This window comes from Myotis lucifugus, unplaced genomic scaffold, assembly GCF_000147115.1.
Source record: "Myotis lucifugus unplaced genomic scaffold, Myoluc2.0 scaffold_477, whole genome shotgun sequence".
Classification (NCBI taxonomy): Eukaryota; Metazoa; Chordata; class Mammalia; order Chiroptera; family Vespertilionidae; genus Myotis; species Myotis lucifugus.
In genome coordinates this window covers 303,698-330,095 of record NW_005871525.1, presented here as the reverse complement: position 1 = coordinate 330,095, position 26,398 = coordinate 303,698, and the positions used below count along the sequence as shown (strand labels likewise).

At 39.3% G+C, this 26,398-nt stretch overlaps 1 protein-coding gene across 3 annotated transcripts in view; it reads right to left on the bottom strand.

Annotated features, from left to right (window-relative positions):
- BTBD9 (BTB domain containing 9) overlaps window positions 1–26,398 on the bottom strand; it is a 428,978-nt gene that overhangs the window by 349,862 nt on the left and 52,718 nt on the right. For 2 of the 3 annotated variants that reach the window (XM_023744579.1, XM_023744578.1), the window contains 5 exons: window positions 21,117–21,328; window positions 14,955–15,318; window positions 13,667–13,931; window positions 5,990–6,209; window positions 1,345–1,464 (listed from right to left, as the gene is read on the bottom strand). In XM_023744579.1, the coding sequence (XP_023600347.1) occupies window positions 1,345–1,464; window positions 5,990–6,209; window positions 13,667–13,931; window positions 14,955–15,318; window positions 21,117–21,301 (1,154 nt within the window). In that variant the 5' untranslated portion in view covers window positions 21,302–21,328. Of the gene's footprint in view, window positions 1–1,344; window positions 1,465–5,989; window positions 6,210–13,666; window positions 13,932–14,954; window positions 15,319–21,116; window positions 21,329–21,456; window positions 21,474–26,398 lie in introns of those variants that run through there. The other variant, XM_023744580.1, reaches the window with a different exon arrangement.

Genomic DNA, 26,398 nt, shown 5'->3' with positions numbered 1-26,398 from the left:
AAGTATCCCTAGGCAGCTCTGAGATATAGAATCTTCACTCAATTTCTTGTCCTTCTCATTTTAATCCATTCAAAACTCCTCTGATAAAAGAGCAACTGCCAGATCTTAGACACTTTAGTCCCCCTTTGGGGAAATGAAATTGATTTTCTTCATTTTCACACAAGAGGATCCCTGGATAACAATATTGTGTCTGGTCATACTATAATAAAAAAAATGTAGGCAACATTCTTCACTATACCAGAGGCTGAAAGGTTTTGTGAGTTCCTGTGGTGGAAGTGAGAATTCAGCCTGATTTTGACAGATCATGAGTTTAATAAGTATAAGAGTGTCTTCAGACCAGGAGAGTAAGTTCTGTGGGGCATCCACCTGCTCTGAATCAGCCACAATGGAAGGTCAATCGAGGTTACAGGTGAGAGTGAGGAGGGAATTGGGTAAGGGGTCAGCTCCACATTCTCCCTAGTTTACACCTTTGATATCCCTTCCCTTCTCTTGCCTCACCACACCAAATGAACCTGCCTTTGATCCTTTGACTCTAAGGTAAAGAATATCTGAAGGCAATTTCCAAGGGGAAAATTATAACAGAAACAACACAACTTGGGGAACCTTTAACCACTTTTCTCAACTCCCAATTTCATTATTCTTTTAGGTTTTACAGAATTTCATTTTTAAAAGTTTAAAATACGGCTTATACCTAAAGAAAGAATATGAAATATTAGGACAGTAATTTATCAGTACTTTTTAAGACAAACTAACATGGACTGCAACACATCACAACAATACAAGCTACGGTGCTCTGAGGAAGGGAGATTGTGAGCCTGGAGCCCCACCAGCTGAGCCTCCCTTGCCCAAGCCCAGCCCACTAGAAACACTGACTCTGTCAAATGCCATGGATATTCACTGACCTAGAAAAAGTAACACAGACATTCAGAATATGCACAATGGCATCAAAAAATCTCCTTGTGCCTGAGGACTGCCAGAGAAGTCTCCAGAAACACTCTCATGGCTTCTGTGGGAAGAATGTACCGCCTAACAATAACTGCTTTCAAGGTAAAGCATGCAGTTCAGAAAGTATTTCCACTCCTCAGTGTTCCTGTCCCTTCATATTCCTTTATATGTCTACTACATAAAAACAGTACAAAATACTTTGGATAAACAGTTCCACAGCACACTCTAAATATTAAATGCCTAATTTTCCATAGTTTCTCTAAGGTTTTGTTGGGATGTATTTGTTAGCTGATACTCTAAAAAACTCTTCTATAAGACCAAAAATGTAATCTGTTTCTTGTCAAAGCCCAAATCTCCTTGAATAAACAACAAAATCATTTATTATACATGAGAACTAACCTGCAGACACGGGCTGGAAAATATAACTTTTGCCAAGAACGACACAGATACTGTGAATGATCAATCACTCTGATCCAATCAAGTTCATCCATGGACACTTCAATGAAGTATGAATAAGACCTATGAGTCAAAAGGAAAAAGGCAGAAAAAAGGACCATATTAAAATAACAATACAAAGGGCAAGAGCAGGATCGAGAGGTCAATGGGGGGAAAGGGAGATGTCTATAATACTTTCAACAATAAAGATAAAATTTTAAAAATTAAATTAAAAATTAAACAATACAATAAGTAAAATAACAATACAGAGTTATCTATATATATAAAAGCCTAAGTGACCGTTCGACTGGTAGCTATGATGCACATTGACCACCGTGGGCAGATGCTCAACACACAGGCATGGAACATGGAACAGACTAATGAATCTCAGAGGAAAGGGGGGAGGGGGAAGGGGGGAAAGCAGGAAGAGATTAACAAAATATTTTCTATGCATACTAGAGGCCTGGTGCATGGATTTGTGCACCATTGGGGTCCCTCAGCCTGGCTTACGTCCTCTCACAACCCGGGACCCCTCGGGGGATATCAGACTGATTCCTGCAGGCCAGGCCAAGGGACCCCACGGGTGCACGAATCTGTGCACCAGGCCTCTAGTACTTTAATAAAACATTAACAGTCACACAAAAAACACAATCTTCACAAATTACATTTTCTACATAATAATCAAATGTGGATAATGATGAAATCTATATAGATCCCCTATTATAGCATTCACCACAATGTACTAAAATTCTCTCTCAGCATGTATGTCTACTTTAGTAGATCACAAGCTGCTTAAGAACAAAGATCATGCCATATGTATTTCCATATACCCAGGCTCTAGCACAGTGCTTGACACATAGGCATGGAAGACATTTGTTCCTTTTCAAACAGAGCCAGGATGGCCTGCTCACACCATATTAGCAGATTAATAAGGCCGTGACAAAGACAGGACAGAACATAGAAGTTAGGTGTGCCTTCTCCTTCTACCTTCCCGGCCTGGGAGCTCAGCCCTGCACTCTCAGGAGGAAAGCCAACTGGAGTGTTTCTCCACAGAGGCCAGCTGATCTCCCACTCCCTCCCAGCCTCCTACCATCCCACACATACGTGCAGCCAGCAGAAAAATAAATGACCTGGGTGAAGAGATAATACGTGTTTCTTTTGGGTACAACTTAAAATTTGGCAGCTAATAACCTGGCAGTAATGAAAACAGCCTATCACCCTCCCTTAGTCAGCTACACCGAACCACTGCATGCTAGTCCCAGATTGAACAAATCTATATTCCCCTGTCATGAGCCAAATTTAAATTTGAGATGCAGTTATTACTTGTTCTGTAATATCAACAGGAACAATCTGGGAAGATTTAGGTGACCATAAATGTCAGCCTGCAACCAACAGTTGTGACCAGAAAAGGTCAGCTTATTTTGTCATCCCTCATTTTCTGCTGTCCTCTCCCTCCCATTCATTTTATCGCTCAGTCTCAAACTGGTTATAACCTTTTATTGAACCTCTCTGGGTTATCAGAAATGCAGGATATAATTTTACAACACATGTCAGAATCATTTTTGGTTAAGATTCTAAATTTTTCACCTTTGCTTAGAATGATAACAACTTCTGTGAGAAAAGAATGGCTATGTGGTAAACTTAAGTCCCCCGTGAATGTGACGCAAATAGTAAAACCAAGTGGCCTATAAATATTTAACATCATGGAAACAATGATAACTACTTTTAGTTTCAACATACTCACGTTTTATTTTATTATTTTTATACTAATGAGAATATGTAAAGCTTTTATAACAGTGCATACTACATAACAGTAATGAAAGTGCTATATGTTATTATTATTATACTACTAGAGGCCCGGTGCACAAAAATTTGTGCACTCAGGGGAGAAGGGAGGTCCCTCAGCCCGGCCTGTGCCCTCTCGCAGTCTGGGACCCCTCAGGGGATGACCACCTGCTGGCTTAGGCCCGCTCCCCGGGGGATCAGGCCTAAGATGGCAATCAGACATCCCTCTGGCAGCCCAGCAGCCCTTGGGGATGTCCACTTGCCAGCGGGGAGCAGACCTAAGCTGCAGTCAGACATCCTTAGCGCTGCTGAGGAGGCAGGAGAGGCTCCCACCACCACCGCTGTACTGGCAGCCATCAGCCTGGCTTGTGGCTGAGCAGAGTTCCTCCCATGTGAGAGCACCCTGACCACCAGAGGGCAGCTCCTGCATTGAGCGTCTGCCCCCTGGTGGTCAGTGTGTGTCATAGTGACCAGTCATTCCCAGTCCTTCTGCTGTTAGGGTCAGTTTGCATATTACCCTTTTACTATATAGGATAGAGGCCTGGTGCACGGGTGGGGGCCGGCTGGTTTGCCCTGAAGGGTGTCCCGGATCAGGGTGGGGGTCCCGCTTGGGTGCCTGGCCAGCCTGGATGAGGGGATGATGGCTGTTTGCAGCTGGTCACACCCCCTTCAGGGTGGGGGTCCCCGCTGGAGTGCCTGGCCAGCCTGGGTGAGGGGCTGAGGGCCGTTTTCAGGCTAGCAGGTGACTGAAGCTCCCAACCTCTCCTTTCTTTCTTTTTTTTATTCTGGGATTTATTTACCTTCTATGGCTGTCATTGGAACTGAGAGCCGGCTTTAGCTCTGAGGCTCGGCTCCAGCTCTGAGACCTCAGCTGCTGAAAGCAGGTATCTGGGTTTTTTAGCTTCTATAATTGCAACATTGTTTCTTAGAGTGCAGCCCAGAGGCTGGCAGCAGCAGGCAGGGAACCTTGGCTTCCTCCATCACTGGAGCAAGCAAGCCTCCTGTTCGCTTCAGCTGCGTGGCTGCCGGCCGCCATCTTTGTTGGCAGTTAATTTGCATATCGCCCTGATTAGCCAATGGGAAGCGTGTCAGAGGTACGGTTAATTACCATGTTTGTCTATTATTAGATAGGATTATTAATCACTCTTAGAAATGACATGTGAATTACCTCCATTTTGCCAACTAAACACCATGTTATATTCAACAAGATATGTATCAGAAATATTCTTAATTTAAAAAAACAGAGATAACTTTGGGACCTCAAAGACCCATGTATAGGAGATGCTGACTCCCACTTCATAAAGCTTCCCTCATTCTTGGCTCAAATGGCCTAAAAGGCCAGGATGGTGGCCAATGGTGCTAACGAGAGAAATGAACTAACCTGCAAGATTTGCAGGGTAGCCCAGCTGGGATGGCTCAGTGGTTGAGTGTCGACCTATGAACCAGAAGGTGACGGTTCAATTCCCAATCAGGGCATATGCCAGGCTGGCGAGCTCAATCCCCAGTGCAGGACATGCAGGAGGCAGCTGATCAATGATTCTCTCTCATTATTAATGTATCTATCTTTCTCACTCTCTCTCTCCCTTCCTCTCTAAAATCAATAAAAAATATATTTAAAAAGTTAAAAAGATTTGCAGGGTATCATCACCAATACTATTAAGCCCTTCATGCCCAGACTCCGAGGCATGACTAAGAGACTCTCTGCACATCAGTTTTCTGGAATGTAGGGTTTAGGTTAATGATAAGCGGCAATGAGAGAGACAGTTCAGGTCTTGGTCACCCATACTGCTCTGAAACTTTGGCCATCATGGCTGAACCCTAGAAACCACAGTGGGTAAAGGTATCAGAAAGGCTAGAAGGAAGACAGAACCTTGAAGCTATTGCCAAACTGGGTGGACTCTTAGGCTAGAGTCTACCAAATTTTCTTCACAAATTTCTTTTCTTTTGAAGATGATATTTATCCACACACTAAAAAACATTTTTTTCATCTATACGATAAAACGCATTTATTGTCATAACATCCAAAAGTACAGAATCAAGTAAATAAGTAATGGGAAACGCATAGGGTAGAATACCAGATAACCATATAAAGTGACATTTTAGGGGAATGTTTTTAAAGGAGAGAATATTCACAATGTATTCATTAAAAAGTGAAGTTAACCCAGCCAGTGTGGTTCAGTGGTTGAATGTTGACCTATGAACCAGGAGATCACAGTTCGATTCCCAGTCAGGGCACATGCCCGGGGTTGGAGGCTCGATTCCCAGTAGGGAGCAAGCAGGAGGTAGCGGATCCATGATTCTCTCATCACTGATGTTTCTCTCTCTCTCTCTCTCCCTCTAACTTCCTCTCTGAAATCAATAAAATTATGCATAGTATCTCTCACACATACACAAAACAGAAACCAGTGAAACCACATCTAATCTATATTTTGTAAAACTATATGGTTTCACTGGTTTCTGTTTTGTGTATGTGTGAGAGATACTATGCATAACAAAAACACTAATTAGATATATACAGATTAATAATGGGTGGTGAGATCACCAGCAATTTTTATTTCTTTGTGATTTTCTATGTTCTATGTTTTCCACAAAAAAACCATATTCATTACTTTGATAAGCAGAAAAAGCAAAATAAAGGGGGGGAGGGGGGAGTTAAAGGAATAAACCCTTTAACTCTTTCCTCAGAACAAAACTTCAAGAGAAATAGCCAAGTGATCACAAAGAAATAAATCATCAAATCTGTAAAACCAAAGCAGATGACCACACAGTTAGGTCATCTCATTCAAACACAACATTCGTTTCTCTCCAAGTCAGACAGACTCACCGGCTATCTCGGTCCCACAGGAGTATCCGTATGTGATTGATAATGGACGGCTGACCTAGCTTAATCTCAATGCCAGAACGGCAGTCATCATCAATTGGATGCCTGGAAAATCCATGGTCCAAATCATAATTTTGAGTATCACCATCTAGTAAGGCAGATTTCAGCTCCCCCTTTACAACCTGGGCTCCATACTTCATAGTTGCAATGTTTTCTTCTGGTACTACAGTTAAAAATACAAAAAAGCAAGGTTAATGGTTAGTTATGAAATTACTCTATAACTTGGGGAAAAAAGCAAATTCTAGGATAATTACTCTATAACTTGGGGGAAAAAAGCAAATCCTAGGATTCTAGTATGTATATTTAATTTAAAATGGCAGAGACAAGCTTATGAAAACAGAAGATATGCAATGTCTATGAGGATTAAATTTAATGGCACCATCACAGGCACAAACTGCTTGGAACTAATGCTATTAAGAAAAAGTTGATAATACTAGAAAAAACACATGTACTAGCACAAACAATCAGCTCTGCTGAGTTCCTTCTATTAGCAGTTTCAATTTAATATGTACCAGACAAAAACAGCATGTTAGACAAGCATGTCAAACTCAAGGCCCACAACGAATATATTTTGCGGCCCAGCCAATATAAGGGTATGTAAGAAAGGTTTTAATAAAAATTTCCTAACTTAATTTTTACAATGTCCTGTTATACATAATTATTAACAACAAACTACAACATTCGCTAATGACTGATGGCTATAATCGTGTTGCATTCATTTCCCGTATGCGCCTTACGCGCAGGCGCACCATTTCTCTCCACTAATAGTAGCAGCGAATATTTTAGCAGCCGATTGCCATGCCATTTAGTTTTGTACTGACTTGTTTGGTGTGCGCAACAAGAAATAATTCGCTTTTGGAAAACAAGAAAAATAGGTTTATTTGTGTTACGCTTATTAATTTGTGCAGTTATTTAGTATCTGGTAAGTGAATGTTCAAAAAAAATATTAATTTTTATTAAAATGTTCTATTATTTTGTTAACGATTACTCATTTATTTCAGCCCTTTGTATTTAGCATGTCTCTATCAAAATAAACCTATTTTCTATGAAAATTGAAGCTTTTGTTTTTTTGCAGCCTACATAAACTTAAACCTGTTTATTTGGCCCGTGTTAGCCTTTGAGTTTGAAATGCTTGATCTAAGATGACCTATACCTGCCATCTGGACTGAGCACAATGTATAAAGCAGAGCAGACAAGTCAGACATCTCAATAAATAACAAAAAGAGAGGTTCCAATACAACAGAGCTATTGGTCATACATGGATGAGCTAAATCAATCAATCTAACTGAAAAACAAAAATCTATCTAAAACAAGATTTTTTTTTCACTTGAGTATTTTTAAAAATGAAAATTCAGATAGTCTGTCATCAAAGTCAGTATTGTGGTTATAATTAAACACTCTCCCTTTTCCAACAGTAGATTTATTAAGTGTCCACTGTCCTTGAGACTCTGAAGTCCTCTATGCACACTTTGCTTCACAGATCTGGAACCCATACTCCAGGAACTAACATTCTAAAACCGACACTCTCCATGAGAGACCTGAGGCAGCATAAAGTAGACATCAAGAGCTTGAGCTTCAAAGTCAGAGTTTAAATAGTGGGGCTCCACCTTTAACCGAGTGTATCACTTTGGGAAAGTTACCTTCTCTGAACTTAAATTTCTCCATAGGGCAGTATCTATCCCCCAGGTGTTTCCATTTTTTGTTTTTGTTTCAAGGATTAAATGAGATGATGTTTGCAAAGCACATAATAAACTCTAACAAAAGACTGCTATTGTCATTATGAGCCATAATTTTTAAAGCAACAATAAGAGAACTAAGCAAGTTTACACACAGTAAATACTAGTAAATAGTGAAGCCTCATAGTATGTATACATCTGGGCTATGTGATTTGAATAGACTCAAGTATGAGCCATAATTAGGCTCTTAGGGAAAGGGGGTAATTCATTATAGCAGCTCACTTGGAAAATGTGGAGTTTAAAAAATTTTTTCAAATGAAGACAGGTAAGAGAATGACTCTGGGAGACACTAAGTGCAACTGGAATGCAATTGGGATGGGTTTAATTAACTTGCAACTCAGACACAAAACAAACAAAACCTAGTCCCGCTCAACTTCTTACCACCAGAAGTTTAAGTGTCTCAGATTTATAACTTCTTAAATTCTATTAGCTCATGGTAATCATACATATTCTTCATATTTATTTTTCATTTCTTTAACAAACCTTATTAATTCCTTTGACTTAATTCTCATCAAAATCCTTTGAAGTGTAATATTACTACTACATCCATTTTGCAGATGGGGAAGTGTGGGGAGGAGTTTAGATGGACTTTCTTGACTGAGGTCACACGGCGGCCAGTATTAGAGCCGCAATGAGAACCAGGCGGTCTGTCTTCAGGGGCCCTGCTCTGATACCTCCTTCATGAACAGTTTTTGATGGGAAGGACATACTTATCCCCTCTTTCTAACCCCTTCCCTCTAAGGTGACCTAAGCCCAGAGGAAAGAAACAGATAGTATGATATATTTTTAAAAGTTAGACAAAGTGAGAAAACCTAACCTTGAGACTCAGGCTCTACCTGAAACCACTTGGTCGCTGTGAATCTGTTTTCTCATCTAAAAATAACACTTAGCCCAACCGCCCACAAGATTACTGTGAAGGTCATGCTACAAGTACTGTATAAGTACATGCTAAAGTACTGTATAAGTATAGAGTGTGATGAAAAAAAAAAATATTTACTGTGGACTTGTTCTGTACCCCATACCATGTGAGTGTCTAGGACCAGCTCAGTGAACTAGACAGAAAGGCCTGCATCCTGACGCCTCCAATCTAGAGATGAAGCACTTTATAAAGCAAGCAAACAAACAAAAGTTTCAAATTTGTGCTTTTCAAATATCAATGATGTGCAACTAGTTGGTAAGAAGAAACCTGAATAATCCCTTATTGCTGGGCATGAGAGGTGGGTCCAAAGTCTGCTGCTACCGACCACTGAAACCACCTCCTCCAGTTCTGACACCACTAGTCAGGGCCAAGACAACAAAAGGGGGAACTCGAGCTTTCAGATTCAGAAACTGCATTACCCTTTGATTTTCTCTAAACATAAGCTTCTTCACTTATCAAGCTAGGAATAACATACTAGGCACAAGAGTTTCAAGGGACTGTGACGAAAGGTCTAAAATTGAAATGAAACTTCTACCAGAAGTCTAAGTTGTCTTTTGAAGTTTATTTCAAGAGTGCTTGAGAACTTTTCTAACTGTTTTTGATATAGATTCCCAAAAGTATCTTTCATTTCAAAACAGGCAACATTTACAGTGGCAATTCTCTCATGGTAACTATAATCAGAGTACCTCACAGGATAAAAATACAAAACCTATGGCTAAATGATAAATTTAACACAAAAGGTAAACATGAGAAAATCCAAATCATAATAAAATAATTCAAACCATAAATATTCTTATTATTTATATTTGTTTATCAGTAGAGAAAAAAAGCTCTCAAAAATACGGGGTGAGAGATTAAAGAAGCTAGTAGATAATAATAGTTTTCTTTACAGTTGTCATTTTTTATGCATTTTATAAGCATTTAGGAGAAAAGTTAAGTTTTGAAGTTTCACAGCTAGGCAGAAACAAGCCAATTACTAGAAAGAAAAACTAAGGAGAAATGGAGCAGGACCTGCCCCTAGCTACATAATGCCAAAATCTGAGTGGTGCTGGGTTGACTTGTTTTTCTTTCCCTCCTTACATTCTTAACCATCCTTTATTGAACTCTCTGTTACATCTAGGCTGAGGCCATTGCTCACCCCTGATGGATCATTTGGATTCACACTCAGCTCTCTGCAGACTGCAATCTCTTTTCCAGATTCTGCCACTAAATCATCTTCTACTCCCTGAAGAATGATGGACCCTCCCTCCCAACAAGTATATCATCACATATGACTTTCTTGACAACTCCTGTCTCATCTTAACTTTTCCGTTATCTCCACTCTCTGCAGGCCTCCTCCTTTCCACAAGGCACAACAGTGGTCCTTAAACATCACAAAACAGAAACAGAAAATAATCCAGGCTGGAGACTCTATTGAAGAACACTGGCCTCATAAGTCAGATCAGCACTTTGGTTCCAGCTTGGGCATCAATTTCACTCAGTAACTTTACATATCAAGATCAAAGAATAGAAACAGATAGCTCTAGCTGGTTTGCCTCAGTGGATAGAGTGTAGGCCTGTGCACTGAAGGGTCCCCAGTTGGATTCCAGTCAAGGGCACATGCATGGGTTGTGAGCTAAATCCCCACTAGGGGGCGTTTAGGAGGCAGCCAATCAATGATTCTCTCTCATCATTGATGTTTCTATCTTTCTCTCCCTTCTCTTCCTCTCTGAAATCAATAAAAATATATTTTTTTTAAAAACTGAAGATTTAGCCAGAACCGGTTTGGCTCAGTGGATAGAGCGTCGGCCTGAGGACTCAAGGGTCCCGGGTTCGATTCCGGTCAAGGACATGTACCTTGGTTGCGGGCACATCCCCGGTGGGGAGTGTGCAGGAGGCAGCTGATGGATGTTTCTCTCTCATCGATGTTTCTGGCTCTCTATCCCTCTCCCTTCCTCTCTGTAAAAAATCAATAAAATATATTAAAAAAAAAACTGAAGATTTAAAAAAAAAAAGAATCTATATATATAAAAGGCTAATATGCAAAGTGTCCCCTCGGGAGTTCAACTGGGAGACCAGGATTTTGATTGTGCACTATGACATGTGCTGACCACCAGGGGGCAGCGCGGAATGAAGGGAGGCCCCGTCGGGCAGCCGGAAGGCCCAGATTGGCCCTGATCGCTGGCCAGGCCTAGGGACCCTACCCATGCAGGAATTTCATGTACTGGGCCTCTAGTGGAAACATATAAGAGCTGAAAAGGACCTTAATCCTATTAATTTAAAGAAAAAAAAATTCCTAAGCAGCCATCTATGTGATGGTCATTGTGCTGGACTCAGCCCTCTAGCAACTCACCACTTAATAGAGATAAGAGTTCCTATCAGATATGAACTGCCACACAAAGGAATACTCAGTAAAGATGACTTGTGAACTCCCTAGTTTACAGATGAAAATACTGTAAACTATAGTTGGGAAGATACAATAATAATAGAAGTCAAAGAGTTTCAAAAGTATTAATGACTCATTTTTGTTATTGCTTTCTTTATGTGATAGGTGAGACAAATTTTAAATTCTAGTTTAAAAGGAAGGGATGAATTCATTGTCATTTTATTCAGCACTATGCTAGGTGCTGGAAAAACAACTGAAAAGATATAATTACAGTCCTCAAGAAGCTCAGTCTAGTAGGAGTCTAGGCCAAAAAGCAACAACTAAAATATTACAGTGGCAAACTCCATTAGTCTGAGTTACTGGAAACTGTGGGAATAGGTACATGTTACCATGTACCTACAGCACAGATTTAAACACACACACATTTATATATTAATCAATAACTTAGCGGTCCTATGAACAGAGTGACTTTTACTCAATAAAAAAATCCTGAGGATGGAAGTTGTAATATAAATCTTGCTATAAACATGAAGAAACAAGAATTTACTGTTCTCTTTCCCAAAGTCTAAAACCTGAGATAAGCAAAACAAAGTATAACTTAGTCTGAATAGAAAAAGCACTAACTTTCAAGGCAGAAATAAGTATCTCTACAGCTAAGACAAAACTAAACATTAAGAGAATGGTCTGAGTACAAGTAGCTTAAATACCCTAAAGGAAAAAATATTATCATTAAAAGTTAATTCCCTTTCCCCCAGAGTACAGATAAATGCTCATCATTATATATGTACAAAATTAGTCTAAACCAGCTTCCCTGAAAGATTAACCATCACTGGTGAGTTAAAACATCCTTTGGGTCCTCTTTTTTTTTTTTAAGAGGGTAAAAAGCACTATAATTTGGTAAAAACCCTCCAAGATATGCAGCTCTAAGAATTAAACCCCTCAGCAACCAATATTAATGAACTAAAAGAAAAAAATGAGAAAAATGATATTAATCCCTAGTCTCAAGATAAGAACCTCTCTACAATTCATGAAAAGTTCCCAAAGACAAAGAACCCACACCCAGGAAAGAACAAAAAAACAAACAAGTTGTCCAATGATTTCAAAATAAGCAGAACTATTGTTCCAGAACAATAATCTCAGGAACAGTTCTGAAACTTTAGACCCTTTTTTTCCTAACAATAAAGAAATCTATTGAAAGAAATAATGATATAAATGTTTGGATAACATTTACTTAGAAAATAACTTATTTTTTACAATCTGATGGGAAAGTGATATGCTTCCTTAGTAGTTATACTATTGATTTTACTAGTCATATAATTTAAAAGTCAGAAAAACAGACCGCTACTTAATCATTTCTCAAGTTTAGAAGTTAGATAACAGATTCCCAAACATTTGTATAATCTCTTCCTTGGGTTCCCACTGAATTATTCCAAAATAAATAGCTTAACATTAAAGAGGAATAATTGCATATGTCATTCCAGAACCAAGTATCCCTCAACTGGTTGAATTACTCCCTTTCATGGTAATTTCATGGGTTTATTACAACCCAGCTCTGACAACTATAGGAGCAGCTGATCAATTCCAAGCTACCAGTAACTATGTGAAACGTCCTGAGCACTTCCATATTCCTGCAGCAATGTCTGAAGCCTAGCCCTATAACGAACCCAGATACCAGGCTCTATCAGCACCTCAAATCAAAACTAGGGCAAGAAGGGGAAAAAAGGAGTTTATGTAAGGGGATCCAACAATGAAAATTCAGAAAGTCTAAAATTAGGCCCTGGCCAAGTAGCTCAATTGGTTAGCGCATCATCCCAATACGCCAAGGTTGCAGGTTCCAATCAGAGCACATACAGGAAATCAACCAGTGAATGTATAAATAAGTAGAACAACAAATCTCTCTCTCTCTCTCTCTCTCTCTCTCTCTCTCTCTCTCTCGCTCCCCCCCTCCTTTCCTCCTTTCTTCCCCTCTCCCTCTCTTCCTCCTTTCCTCTTTCTGAATCAATAAAATAAAATTACTTACCTTGTTACCCTCCGCCTCCCATCCTCCCACACCTTATCTAGTACTATTCTCTAGCACCTCCAAATCCCTTCCTGGACCTCTCCAAACCTGTTCCCTGCAGCTACCATACGATTTCTCGACTACCTTTCACTCCAATTCACACAGCAGACAGTCAATATATTGTTTTTATTTATTAAGAAAAAGCACCACATAGGTATTGGAAATGCTACATACATGTTTAGCTATTATTATTGTTATTTAGAAGCTGTATGTTCATGCTGCCTAAAATAATAAGTACATAGCATGTAGTTAGCATTGATTTGTTGGAGAAAGAAGAAAAGTTTTGAGGATAATATCTATTTCTTACACTCTAGGGAATAGCTGGAAAATTTGTCCAAGGATGGCAAGAAATACCTATTTGGGAATCTACAACGGCTATGCAATCTCAGGAGGACTATAGGGAAAGGCATTCCATAGGGAGCAGAGCTATATGTTCTTAGACCCAGATGTTCCATATATACTTGCACTGTAGTTTCATAGCTGAGACTGTCACACAATGCAAACAAAACTTTTGGTGAGATTAGAACGAACAGGTACTTACTGAGCATGCCTCTGTAATTGAGGTCCATATCCCGGCTCTCTGATCGAACTTTAATAGCATCCAGAATGGCATCAGGAGACAGCAGTCCCGAAGGCCTCACAACGTTGAGCAGTTCGGTGAGGCTCATCAGAGGCAAACGCACAGCCTGCATGATTTCTGCATGATTCTCCTTTAAATTGTGCTTACACCAGTTGAACAAGGCTAGGAAAATATCTTTTTCGGGAGCTGCAAATGAATCTCTTAATACGATGTTTAAAAGTGCTGTCTGAAAAGGATAACAAGAACAAATTCCAGTTATTATGGAGCTCAACCATGTGCAGTATCCAACAGAACTGCAAGTATCAGTTATATGTAAACAATTAATTCTCTTTGACCATCTTCTCTCCATATTCTATGCCATGTACTTTCTTGCACATGGCTGTGTGAATACCTATAGGCATATTGTACCACTACCTCAAACATCCAGTCTTTCCTACACATCTGCATCCATCTTTTAATAAAAGAAGAAGAAAAACATCAATGTGAGGAGCTGTCTTTCCATACATGTTCTTCAAGAGATACATCTAGCATTTAAAATTCAAAATCTTTTCTTTCACAGTATTACTGCGCTATCATTATTTTTGGTCCTCAGATTTTCAGACTGACCCCAGCAACACTGGTGCAGCCCTCAAAGACCTTGTCTCTAAAAATAAAGTAGGGTAATAAAAATCATAGTTTAAACTCAAAACAAGATGTGTAACTTTCCAAATACTAGTAAGTGTTCTCATTCAAAAGATTCAGGTCCTAAGAGGAACACCGAAAGGGAAAAGAGAGACAACCACCAAGGTTCAGAGAAAGATTTGAGCAAAAAAGTTTTACTCTGGCTATTATTCAGTATAAAACACCATTAATAGTGAATTTTGAACCAGGAAAAAAAAAAAACTGATTTAGAGACATACAGCAACACATCTGATCTCCCTTATGAATTTTCCCTCTCATAATGGAATTATTCTCTTTATCAAAGAAATACAAATTCAAAAAGCAGTATGCAAGACCACATTGAAAACAACTACCTAGCATCACAGTCTCTTTTGTACTTGGAATTTACCAAAAGAACCTAAAAGAAAACAGAAGCAATCTGTCCTTCTCTTATATGATCTAGTCTCAGTAGCCACAGGCAGGTGGCTAGACAGACAACCTCTTCCACACCTTTGACTTTTATTTTTTCTTAGTCCATTGCTGCATTTCTACTGGACAGATATAAACAAGACCATGCATGCCTTTAAGTTCCTTGCAGACAATGACACACCTTAGAAAGAGAGAGGAAGCCTTCGCTTGAGAGCACCTCCTGAGCATTTCTGTCCATAAACATGCAGCACATGCAAGTTAACTTGGGCAGTGAGTAGAGACTGGCAACGTCAAAAGTCATACAGACATTCTGAATGTTGAGTATGGTGCAGAGATACTCAGAGGTAGAATCCTCCAGCTCTGGAAATCCATATTTATGAGCCAGGCTCAGAAAGTCCAGCAGCACCTCCTCCTTCTCATCCGTCAGTGTCGCCCGCCCAGTGTAGATGTACTTGAGTAGCATCGTGAACGCTTCCGCAGTGGTGTCCTGGAGGGGGATTTCTGCTTCTGGCTGAGATTCTCGCATTCCACCATATAGCAATGCTCTGCACGTCAGAGAAAAAAATGCACGAGAAAAACCTCAAGTAAGATTTGCTACAAAATCATGAAGTCACAAGTATCAACATTATACAAACATAAATTTGTTTAATGACATAAAGATTCAGGTAAAGAAGTGCATAGTAATCATTTGAAGTTCTCTAAAGAAACTAAGAGAAATACCTTTAAAACTATTTTGAATTAATTTTATAAACAAGTGAACTAATGAAATATCCTGAAAGCTCAAGACAGTCATTAAATAGACAGATACAAATGCTTTTTGACCTGGCTGGTTTGGCTCTGTGGATAGAACGTCAGCCTGCGGACTGAAGGTTCCCAGGTTCGATTCCGGTCAAGGGCACATGCCTAGGTTGCAGGCTCAATCCCCAGTAGGGGATGTGCAGGAGGCAGCCAATCAATGATTCTCTCTCATCATTGATGTTTCTCTCTCTCTCTCCCTCTCCCTTCCTCTCTGAAATCAATAAAAATACATTTTTTAAAAAATGCTCTTTTGAGAGGAACAGTGAAATCAATATAAACATGTTAAAGGCCAATAAAACAGTTTAAAAAGTAAAACTCTATAGTGGTTAGAATGTTGGTCCTAGACCTAAATGTCACAGGCTCCAGTCCAGGTCAAGGGCACTTACCTGGATTGCAGGTTCAATTCCTGGTCCCAGTCGTGCCCATTCAGGAGGCAACCAATCAATGTGTCTCTCTCGCATCGATTTTTCTCTCTTCTCTCTCTCTTTTTCCCCCTCCTCTCTCCCTCCCTTCCATTCTCTCTAAAAATCAATGGGAAAAAATATCCTCGGGTGAGGATTAAAACAAAAAAGTTGAAACTCCTAAGATTTGGAAACAGCCCAAGTGCCCATCAGTAGATGAATGGGTAAAAAAGCTGTGGGACATTTACACAATGGAATATTTTGCAGCTGTAAAAAAGAGGGAACTCTTACCCTTTGGGACAGCATGGATGGACTTGGGAAATATTATGCTAAGTGAAATAAACTAAGAAAGACAAATATCACATGATCTCACTTATTTGTGGAATCTAATAAACAAAATGAACTGACCAACAAAATAAGACCCGAAGCATGGAGGTACAGGAACAGACTGACATACCTCAATGTAGGGGTGGGGGGACAAGGAGAGATCAACCAAAGAACTTATATACTGTGGAGAGCGGCTACAGCGTTTGGACAGTTTCAAGCCTGGGACTAATGAGAGGGCACGATCCTCTCGTGGCAAAGCCACATGCAAGTCCCAGCACAATTATAGCCAAAGGCTGTATAGTTGTAAGCTTGACCTTATGGTCTGAACCTGTGGTCCCACGTGGCTGAATGATATGGGCTGCGGGAGGTGCAGCAAGTAAACAAAGCTTGATCAGGTGCATATAATTGAGTAGATTTGAAACCTTTGAGAACGTTGTAACCACGCCCTTACTTTGCCTGGTGGAATCTGGCTATAAAATAAAGACTCACCTTGCAGGCCATGGCACTGCCTCTCCATCAGAAAGGGCAGCATCCCACCTAGCGCCCAGCTTTATTCTCTTTTCTGTCTTTTCTAAATCCTTCACCGCCCCTCTCAGGTTCACCCATGGCTGTGCCGGCTTGGCACAATATACTTATATGCATAGCCCATGGACACGGGCAATAGAGTGGTGAAGACCTTGGGGGGGGGGGGCAGGTAGGAGCTGAGTGGAGGGGGTAAAGGGGGAAAAATGGGACACATCTGTAATACTGTCAACAATATATATACACACACACATATATATACTTACACAATTATATATATGTGTGTGTGTATATATATATATATGTGTATATATATATATATATATATATATATATATATATACTTTTTAAAAAATCTCCCTAGTAGAAAAGCTGAAGAAAACAAAAAAGTAAAACTCTATAGAAAAAATATAATCAGTTAAAAACAACTAAACACAACCAGGTGCCATTCTTCCCTGTTAGACTGACAAATTAAAAAACCTGTTAATATTCAGTGCTGCAAAAGCAATGGAAAAACAGGTTCTTGCATGCACTGCTTTGAGTATAAATGGGCACCCCTTTTTGGAAAGTAATTTAAGTACTATCATTTCAAATCTAAAAGATGCATACCCTCAACTCAGTAATCTCACTTACAGGATTCAGCTCTAGAGATATAATACAGCATGATTGTAAAGAGAAACTTATAAGAGTAGATACTGAAACAACGGAGACACTGAAAAAAATCTTAAAATGTCAACAGGAATGTGATTAAAAAGTTGTGATATATACATTCTATGCAGCCATTAGAAAGATCAAGGAAGGGCAATATATCCTGTTTGTAAAGATGTCCAGGAGATAGCAGTTATGTTGCAGATCAGATCCATGTGTTGAGTAAAAAAGTGTACAGCACATACTTGTATGTGTATGTACATAGGTGTATATATAGATACTAGAGGCCTGGTGCACGAAATTCGTGCACTTGGGGGGGGGGGATCCCCTCAGCCCAGCCTGCGCTCTCTTGTGGTCCAGGAGCCCTTGGGGAATGTTGAGCATCTGCCCCCTGGTGGTCATTGCACATCATAGCGACCGGTCATTCGCCGTTTGGTCAATTTGCATTTTAGCCTTTTATTATATGGGACACCTATTTATATTGAGAAAAATCAGGGAAAATTCATATTAAACTGTTAACAGTGGTTGTCTCTGGGGAATGGGATTAAGGTGGCTTGGAGGAAAGGGCTTTCATTGTTACTTTATAAATTAAAAATGAAATTGAAGTTGGTAATGGAATTATGGATGATTTGATTTTTTTTGGTCTTTCAGTATTTGTCAGATTTTTAAAAATCCCCACATTATTGCTTATCTGCTCATCTAAAAATGAAAATTAGAAAATTCCATAATGTACTGAATTTTAATTTCTACCTCTATTACTCTGGAGAAATAATAAGAACCAATTAAACTTTCACTCTATCATAAAAGAAAGGGCGGCCGAACGATGACAAAGGAGGAACGCAGAAAAGGAAGAGTACAGAGTGAGACAGAAAACAAGTAAAAGTGAGAGCAAGAGAATAAGGGGGCAAAAAGAGATTCCCCCTGCTCCTAACACTCTCAGAGCAGGACTAGCATTTCAAGGGTTCTCTCCACACCGGCCAGGAACTCTTCTCACCCTCCCCCAGGATCCAACATTATTGATTGGCTCAGGAAAATAGCTGAAACCATCCAGCAAAAAAGTCATGAATAGTCTGAGCATAAACCTCATTGGGTTATGCTCTTCCTACAAACACTCTTGAATGTTTTCATTAATCTAGAGAACATTCAACCTCAACTTTAAAATGGCTAGATTAAAAATGCCTTCCTCGGAAGATCTCACCGAGGAAGACTTACTCCAGCGTGACCCATGATATTCACATGGATTCTCAATGCTCTAAAAGTGGCTTTGATGAAGCTCCTTGGGATCCTAAATGTGAGTTCCAACTTGTGGAACTCAAGTTCCCTCCTGTACAGTCAGTTTGTACTTATTTGGGAACTGATAGGTTCTATGACAACACTTAGTAAAGCCTCTCCTGACTACTGACAGTTAGTTGACCTACCTTAGCACAGGAACGGTGTCTGCAATGAGAATTTAAGGCATCACTGGTAATGACTCTGAGTTTAGCCTTGTGAGCCACCAGACATTAAGGTTCAACATCCATAGACATTAAGAACAAGGTCAATAAGTAAGGAGAGTACACTCCATTCATTCAATATGATCTTTAATTTTTTAAAGTATTTGAGTTTCTTTTAAGAATATACTGATTACCTAAAATATACCCACATATAGTTGTCTCAAATTATTTTTGAAAAAGGATAAGGTATAAACTATTGACAAATATTAAACATAAAGCTGAAAAGTTCTGACTTAATAAAGAATGAATTCTTCAACCTGGCCGTGTGGCTCAGAGGTTTAAGGTCAAACAATAAACCAGGAGTTCAGAGCTCAATTCCAGTCAGGGCACATGCCCGGACTGCGGGCTCAATCCCCAGCAGGGGATGTGCAGGAGACAGCTAATCACTGATGCTCTCTCATCACTGATGTTTCTATCCCTCTTTCCCTCTCCTTTCCTCTCTCTGAAATCAGTAAAAACATATTTAAGAAATAAAAGAATGGACTCTTCAAAAAACACTAATAGTGAGTGAACCAAAAGTAAGAAATGGGAAAGAAACACAAAAAGTGTGCAGAGGACAGAGGTTGGTAACAAATAATGACTAGAGCAAGGCCATTAGCAAGAGGAATCGGAGAGTGTTAGCGAGAACTCTTAATAGAATCCTCTTTTCTAGGCTCCTCGCTTCATCTACAGTGGCACTTTATATGTAAGCTGGAATGCTCTACAAATTGTTATCAGTTCTATAAAATTCTCATCCAGTAGTAAATATTTATAAGAGACACACTTTCCTGTGTGACTCTAGGTGTTGCTATTTCATTGCCTTAGTTATTTCTGATTATAAAATTTAGACTGCAGTTTTCACTAGAGGGTAACTTGAATTTTTTTCTTAGCCATCAGCATCTCAATTTTAGATATCAAGTTTCCCATGCAAATCAATGACTTTAAGGATATAGACCAATGGATTTATCAAAGATACATTATCATTCAGTGATGACTCCCTTTTAACTAACATTAGGTATAACTCAGAGTAATTAGAGCTCACTTTAACATTTATCACCCTGGAAATTAAGGGTTTGAGTAATAAACAATAGCTTCATATTAAGTACAATTTTTACATTAATTAAATGCATAAATATTTTGTCTAGTTTTAGTTCTAGTATAACTATGAAACAGTATCAGAAAATAGTTGTTTTATTTAGCCCTAGTCAATTTGGCTCAGTGGATAGAGCGTCGGCCCATGGACTGAAGGGTCAAGGATTAAATTCTGGTAAAGGGCATACCTTGGTTGCAGGTTCGATCCCTGGCCCTGGTCAGGGCGCATGCAGGAGGCAACCAATCAATGTGTCTCTCTCACATTGCTGTTTCTCGCTTTCTGTCTCTCCCCATCCCTCGCACACTCTCTAAAAATCAATGGAAAAATACTCTCGGGTAAGGATTAACAACAAAAAAAACTTGTTTCTAATTTGGGGCTATCAAATGCTTGTCTTAGAGAGAGATCTGTTGAGTTACCTACAGGTCCTGGAACTAAGAGGTATTCAAGTTCATTAGAAAGTCCAGAGGACCATCTGTCTGTACAATGAGAAGCCTATCTGCCAATATATCAATTAAACTTCCATTAGTAATCAATGGTGAGAAGAAGGTGAAGGCAACAAAGACTCAGCCTAAGATATATTCTTGAGATCTTGAAAATTGGTGGATTGGGTACAGCCTAGCCCCGTGGTCGGCAAACTGCGGCTCGCGAGCCACATGCGGCTGGCTCTTTGGCCCCTTGAGTGTGGCTCTTCCTAAGCCTTAGGAGTACCCTAATTAAGTGAATAACAATGTACCTACCTATATAGTTTAAGTTTAAAAAATTAGGCTCTCAAAAGAAATTTCAATCGTCGTACTGTTGATATTTGGCTCTGTTGACTAATGAGTTTGCCGACCACTGGCCTAGCCTGAGGAGCCTTCTAACCCTATAGTTCTAAAATGGTTTCTGAAGAAAACAGTGATTTTCAAAAAATAACTAAAAGTCTACAAAAATGAAATTCTTATAGATGTCGAATGGAAGGATTGCTAGTATTTATTGTTATGCTATGTTACATATTTTTTGTTGTGTTACATATTTTTATAGAGTAAAAAATATCAATGTTTCTACAAGTTAACTTGAATCTTCAGAAAGTATTACAGACTTACCGAAAATATTGGCACCTCGCTGCTAAAATTACCCGGTGGGCAGGAAAACGTTTCTTTTCCACAACAAATGTGACGTCACCATATTCTTCCCCAATCAACAAGGCACCGATATGTTCAGACAAAATGTGCACATGATCAATTTCCCCCACTGCAGTAAAGGGGCGAAGTGGGTGGCTGTTACTCATCTTGTAGAAGAGATAATAGTCGCTGATCTAACATGAAAAAGGGATGAAAGTTAGTGTGGGGGGGGTGAAGAGGGGGAGAAGAATACACGTAAAAAAATCACGTACTATAAACATAGCTAAATAAAAAATTAAACTACATACTTTAAAACACTCACATGAGAGAGGTTTCATCATTATTGATATCTTCATTAACCCATTTACTGTGGGAAGCAATTCAGCCTGCTTCCATTAACACACTACCTTCACTGCCTTTTCACACTAGGAAAGCAAAAATAAATGCCAGGGTCCTCAAATACTAGCAGCACATAGAAATATCACAATCTAGGACTCTGTGCCAAATACAGGTCCCTTACTTCTCAGTATCTAAGGAAAAAGAAAATCAACCACCAGAAGAACTCTTTTAGCACAGAGAGATTTAATAAGGTGGGTATAACTAAATAACCTCAGCAGAAATGCATTCAGGCATAGCTCTAGACCTAAATCACAAGAAGAATAAACTAAATCATCATATTTCAAATATTTTCAGAGGTTTGAGTCTAAGATCATCTTAAATATTTTCTAAAAAATACCAATCTTCTGTATTCACAAAAATAACGACATTTATTAAAGAAAATTTATAGCAAGCATCTTAATCCCCCTCAAAAAAGGAATAACCCCAAATATTTTTCTCAAGACTAACTTCTAGCCCAAACTTCCAGCTCTAATGATCACATCGCCTAGGGGCTACCAGGACATCATTATATTTAATCTCATTTACAGGCACTTCTTGTAATGCCTTTCAACATGTTAACTGAAAATCAAAAAGCCAAAACTTAATGAACATCTTCACGTTAGAAAAGGAAGTTACGTGCTTTGAAGTTAAAACTGTTTATATTCTTAAATCTCTAATGTATTTGCAGGTATTACTTTTCAGTTACAAGTAACCTAGGAAGTGGATGAGAGCCTTCACCAGCATCCAGGGGCCGAGGTGGAGATTTGGTCCATAGCTCGGAGGTGAGTCAACTACCCTCTGCTGCACCAGAGACTAGGGGAATTGAGCCAGATATGCTCTCTCCACTAGCCCTCCACACCTTCCAGAACTTTCCACTTGGACCAGGAAGGATTGAAGGTTAAGCCACTCCTAATCTTTAAACTTTCACATCCAAACCCATTATTAGCAAAGTGTATTAAAAATGATATTTATCCCCAGAGACTGCAGTGGGAGAGCCTCCTGATCCAGGTTCCCCAGTTACCTGCTACTCCATGACCATCCCCAACAGAGGGAGCAACAGCGAGGACTGTGATGTAGGGGAACATGGAGGATGTGAGTTAGGCAAACAGACACCCACCCCACGTAAGTAAACAAATATGGTCCCCCATATTAGGAACATCAGAGGGTTAGCAGCATACGCTTCAATGCCAAGGCAAATCCCTTTCCCCCAATTGCAACCTCCATTGGAAAGCCCTAAAAACAGAATCATCTCCAGTCACCTGTGCATGAAAGGCCAAATTCAGCTTAAGAGGATCAACTTAAGGAGTGTCAGTAAATCATGTGTGACACAACAGTCTACCACAGGAACTGGCAAACTTTCTGCAGAGTCAGAGAGTAAGTATTTTGGGGCTCTACAGGCTATGAAGTCTCTGTCAAAATACTATTCAACTAAAAGCAGCCACCGACAGTAAGTACATAAACGAGCATGGCTATGTTCCAATAATCCAGCCAGGAGAAGGCTGGATTTAACCTTCAGGCCATAGTTTGCCAATCCCTGCTCTAACATATGATCAAGGGTTGACTGTAAACTAGACAAAGGTTCAAACTGCTTTAGTTTTTGTTTTGGTTTCTGGCTAGATTACACAACCAATGTTCAAAATAACATGGTCATTTCCTATATCAGCCATAAAATTCTGAAAGTGACTCGGACCTGATTTTAAAATCCCATTCCTCTTCAACACAAACTCTCACATCACTATCTAATAAAGGGTATCCAAAAAAAAAACTTTATACACACACTTTGAATAATTATAAAAGCAGTGTTTATTAAAATACATTTCATTTTCAAAACTGAGCCACCAGCTGTTCAAGTGTATATACATTTTTTTGGTACACCCTGTATTTCCCTCAATGAAGGTGCATGACTCTGAACAAAACTGACACTCTTCTGGCTGAAAAGATGCAATGCATACACAGACATACCTCAGTTGCAGACCACCACAACAAAGTGAGTACTGCAATAAAACAAATTGTAATCTTTTTGCTGGTGGAAGTTCTTGCCTTTAATTTGTAAAAAATGCAACATATATGAAGCACAATAAAGAGAATTGTAATAAAATGAGATGTGCCTGTACCCAGTAAATATATTCTCTATTATAACATTCTCTTACATCATGAGTAAGATTCGAAGGATTAACTAAATGACTCTTGATGCACAATAATTAGTTTTTGGTTAACTAGCTCAAAAGTAAATGTATAATCCTTCAATTGATACATAATAAACATTAATACTACATATGTAAATATCATAGGTTCTCTAGATCTGTACTTCTTAGTCATAGAATTTCATTTTGCTAAATTTACATTTTTATTATGCTTTTCCAACTAAAGACATAAAGCTAATATTGCCGGGTATAGAAAACAGCCATTTAGTATGGAATAAACACAATTTTTATTGGCATATAGAAAGAATTTTAATTAGACAAGATTCTCAATGAGCTTGCCACATATTGGATTCACATGGGGAGCTTAAGAAGAAAAGAAAAAGATGATTGAGCCCCACCCATCAGAGATTCTGACTTAATTGGTCAAGTCACTTTTCTGACTTGATTCTAATGAGCAACCTGGAAAAGAGCCACTGAGCTAGACTCTGTTGTAGATTCACAACCCTCACTCAGGTGCATAAATATACAAGTAAAATACCAGCTGAGAAAGTTCATTTTTAGGATATGATTCCATTTTGAGGTGTGTTTTTTTTAATATATTTTTATTAATTTCAGAGAGGAAGGAAGAGGGAAAGAGAGAAACATCAATGATGAGAGAGAATCATTGACTGGCTGCCTCCTGCACGCTCCCCACTGGGGATCGAGCCCACAACCTGGGCATGTGCCCTTGACCAGAATCGAACCTCGGACCCTTTAGTCCGCAGGTCAACGCTGTCCACTGAGCCAAACCAACTAGGGCTCCATTTTGGGTTTTATTGCAAAGAGGCAAATGGTGCTAACAAGTTACCAGTGTGACAGCTTGTGTGCAGAAAATACTTTCACCTAATTCTGTAGCTTATCTATAAAGTCACAGTTTGTGTCCACAGCTTGCTTTTTTTTAAAAAAGCATGTTTTAGAAACAACAAACCAATAAACTTAATTTTTTAAATGATCTATTTTAATTAGCTAGATAATATTGGAAAAATTTTAATTTTACAAGACAAAACTGTTTATTGATTTGTTTCTTAAGCTTTGAAACTTATTCTGTTACTAATGACATAGGTGATCTTTGACAAATTTTCTAGCTTCCGTGAGATTGTTTCCACACCTGTAATGACATGGTTACATTAGGGGTTTTTTAAGTATTATTTTTTAACTCTGCCACTACTTTTTATTATCACTGTTTTGGGCTTGTCATATAAGAAATGGACTCTCATGACTCAGCATATGGCCATGCTCATGGCTGTTATTTATTAAAGCAAAAGAATACAGAGCAAAATAAAAAAGCACGTGGGGCGAAGGCCCTCAGACGTGAGGGTCCTCTCCCAATGGAGTAACATTGGATGTGCTTAATTCCCCCACAAAGCGGTGACAGCACTAGTTAAATGTTGCTAACCAGGAAGCTTGCTAGAGACTCAATACCCAGGGTGTTTAACAGGAGGCTGTTAGTGTAGGTAGCCCTTGCCTTGCCTGTATCTAAATTCCAGACTCCAAGAAGGAAAGCAGCATTCAACATAAACCACACTGCTTTTACAGTTTAAATGAGCCACTCTTATCAATTAATGGCAGGAACCCTTCTAAAATCCAAGTTTTCAGATACCGAGTAAGGGACAACTTTGCAAGCAGGCCTTTCTAAGGATAAAAGTTCAATCCTGCTATGTTAACTTTATTTGTATAGCTCCAGAAACCAGAGGATCTAACAATGTTTGCAAAAGCACTGAAAACAAGGAGTCTAAGAACCTATCTGATACATGTACTAGTACTTACTCTTAGATTTGGATAGGAGAATTATACTAAGAAAATAACCTACCCCACCTGACCAAATGTATTTCTGGCCCCTGACTTGGCAATATGCCAGATCCAAACAGTTTTAAGGACAGATTTCTTCAAAACTTTAAAGATCACATAATTCCAACTATTCCTGTGCATAAGAGAAAAAAATAAAGTTTTCTGCTTCTTCTTATGAAGCCAATGTAACACAAAGATATGACCACAACCACACACTCAAAAATCAGTATAAATGAAAAAAACCCTATGTAAAATATTGGAAAATAGAATTAATCAGGATTCATGACAAAGTGGGTCAATTCCAAAAGGATGAAGAATATTAGGGAAAAGAATTAAGTCATCAAATTACAAGGTCAAAGGAGAAAAGTAATATAAATTAGCTCAAAAAAAGTTAAAATAACTTTTTATACAATCTAATCTAATAAAAGAGAAACATAACTTGACCGTACTTTTGCAACACCTACAAGCCACGTCCACCAGCCAATCAGGAGCAAATATACAAATTAACCCAACTAAGATGGCGCCGGCCATGGAGCTGGAGCAAGCAGGAGGCTTAGGTTGCCCCTGGCAATGGAGGAAGCCAAATTTCCCGCCTGCCCTGCTGGCCCTGAGCTCCGCTCAAGGCTACAAAGTTTCAATTATAAAAGATAAATAGACCCCAGATACCTGCTTCCAGCCGGCATGGCCCCCGCTCAAGGAGGGGCTAGGAGCCTCTGTTGCCAGGGGCAACCCAGGCTTTCAGGACCTGGGCTCTACTCAAGGCTACAAAGTTTCAATTATAGAAGATAAATAAATCCCAGATACCTGCTTCCAGCCCGGGGCCGTAGCCAGCCTGAAAACGGCCATCAGCCCCTCACCCAGGCATGGCCAGGCACCCCAGTAGGGACCCCCCCACCTGAAGGGGGTGTGACCAGC